The sequence below is a fragment of the Neomonachus schauinslandi genome, chromosome 13 (assembly GCF_002201575.2).
Source record: "Neomonachus schauinslandi chromosome 13, ASM220157v2, whole genome shotgun sequence".
Classification (NCBI taxonomy): domain Eukaryota; kingdom Metazoa; phylum Chordata; class Mammalia; order Carnivora; family Phocidae; genus Neomonachus; species Neomonachus schauinslandi.
The window spans coordinates 29,985,919-29,987,718 of record NC_058415.1 but is presented as its reverse complement, the minus strand read 5'-3'; the positions used below and the strand labels follow the sequence as shown (position 1 = coordinate 29,987,718).

General features: G+C 59.3%; 1 protein-coding gene across 2 annotated transcripts in view; it reads left to right on the top strand.

Annotated features, from left to right (window-relative positions):
- The first annotated feature begins 397 nt into the window (after positions 1-397).
- SLC35D2 (solute carrier family 35 member D2) overlaps positions 398-1,800 on the top strand; it is a 57,681-nt gene continuing 56,278 nt past the window's right edge. For both annotated transcript variants that reach the window (XM_021677905.2, XM_021677906.1), the window contains exon 1: positions 398-569. In XM_021677905.2, the coding sequence (XP_021533580.1) occupies positions 418-569 (152 nt within the window). In that variant the 5' untranslated portion in view covers positions 398-417. The remainder of the gene's footprint in view (positions 570-1,800) is intronic.

The following is a 1,800-nucleotide window of genomic DNA, read 5'->3' as shown; positions in this document are numbered from 1 at the left end:
TATTTGTCAAAACAACGAACCGTGGGCTTGTGAAACTTGCATTTCCTTTTACGCAAATTATACATTAAAAAGTGTAGGGGAAAAAAGGCAAAACAAATGCTCAGGCTAAACTGCAGCCCCAGGAGGGCAGCTGGGAAGGCGGAAGGTCTGCTCTACTGTCCCAACCCCGTTTCTGCCGTCCGCCAGCGGGAAGGAGGTGCTTAGCCCCGGGGACCGGCGAGCGCCAGCTCGAGCCGCCCGCACCGTCCGCGCCGCAGCCGCGGGGCGCTCTCCCCGGGCGCGCACTCGGGGCGGCCGCGGCCCTTCCTGTCTCGGCCGCGCCCTCTCGCGGGCCGGCCGCGGGCGGGGACGGAACTGGGGCGGGGCGGGCCGGAGCGCGGCGGCGGGAGGGCGGCGGGCGGCGGGTGGCCGCGGGACATGACGGCGGGCGGCCAGGCCGAGGGCGCGGACCGGGACCCCGCCTCCGCGCGGCTGCCCTCCCGGGTGGCCAAGCTGCTGTCGGCGCTCTTCTACGGGACCTGCTCCTTCCTCATCGTGCTGGTCAACAAGGCGCTGCTGACCACCTACCGGTGAGGAGGACGCCGAGGGGCTGAGCGGGGGCCGCGGGGCGCCTGGCCGGTCGGCGGCGCCCGGTCCCGGGACCTTCCCGCTCGCGGTGCCGCGCGAGGTCCCGGGGGTGGGGGCGCGGCGGGGCTGCCCCTGCCCTCCGAGCACTCCGGCCGCGGCCGGCTCGGCGGGCTGGCTGGGACAGAGAGCGCGGAGTCTCCCTGCTGATTTCACGGAGCCGGGACCTCCGCAGGCTTCTGAAAACCAAACCACAACCCAACAGAGTGGTTTTACTGTCGGGCAAGGCGGACACAGCTCACCACTGCGTACTGCTACCACAAGACACGGCGCAGCTGTGCTTGTAGAGCTACACCCCAAAGCTTTCGAACGTCCTGGCGGGCTCAAACAAGTGATCCGAATGGGAGCTTCAAAGGCCAATAGTTCTGCACGCAGATCCCGATGTTCCACAGTCAGAGGAGTCCTGAGGCGGGACGTGCGTTGTTTGATCTTTCATTCTCAAATTACCAGTGTATTCGTGGAAAACAATGAGAAGTTCACATGATGTACTTTTTTGGATTAGTGTGCAGTAAGCCAGATTTGTGGTTCCTTGAGCCTATTTATAAGGACTAGAAATTCCTGTTTAATTCTGCTATCCTTAGAGCAGCACTGAAAGCCCTGTGGATTTAGATCCAGCTACACCATCTGAGAGCTGTGCCTGTTGGGCCAGACCCATAGTCAGCAGTTTTCTCAGATGCAAAAGCTGGATAATTACCACCCTGTTAATTACCTCCCAGAGCTTTGCAGGAGCTGCCATAAGTGAGGGCTCTCTAACTATACTGCGGTACAAGACCGTGAAATCATAGTTCTATAAAGAGCCTAAAAGAGACCTCAGAGAGTGTCTTCAGCTTTCTTATTTTATACTTGAGAAAGCTGAGACCCACATGAGCTTGGCTGGTTACACCTCCAACAGATGGTTACTGAGCACCTACTATGTGCCAAGCCCATTGCAGGCACCAGGGAAGCGGCTGTGATCAGCACAGAGCTCCTGCTCTGGAGATTCCACACCAGTGGTAGAGACAGAAAGAAGTGGGTTCATGAATAAGCAGGGTGATTTCAGGTATGGTATGAGAGTGCCTGGGGTGGAGTGGTTGGCACTAGAGCATTCCAAACTGAAGGGGCTGTGACGAAGGGGGACATGAGTTTGATCTGCTGGAGACCCAATGAGCAAGTGCAAAAACGTAGAGATGACGGGGG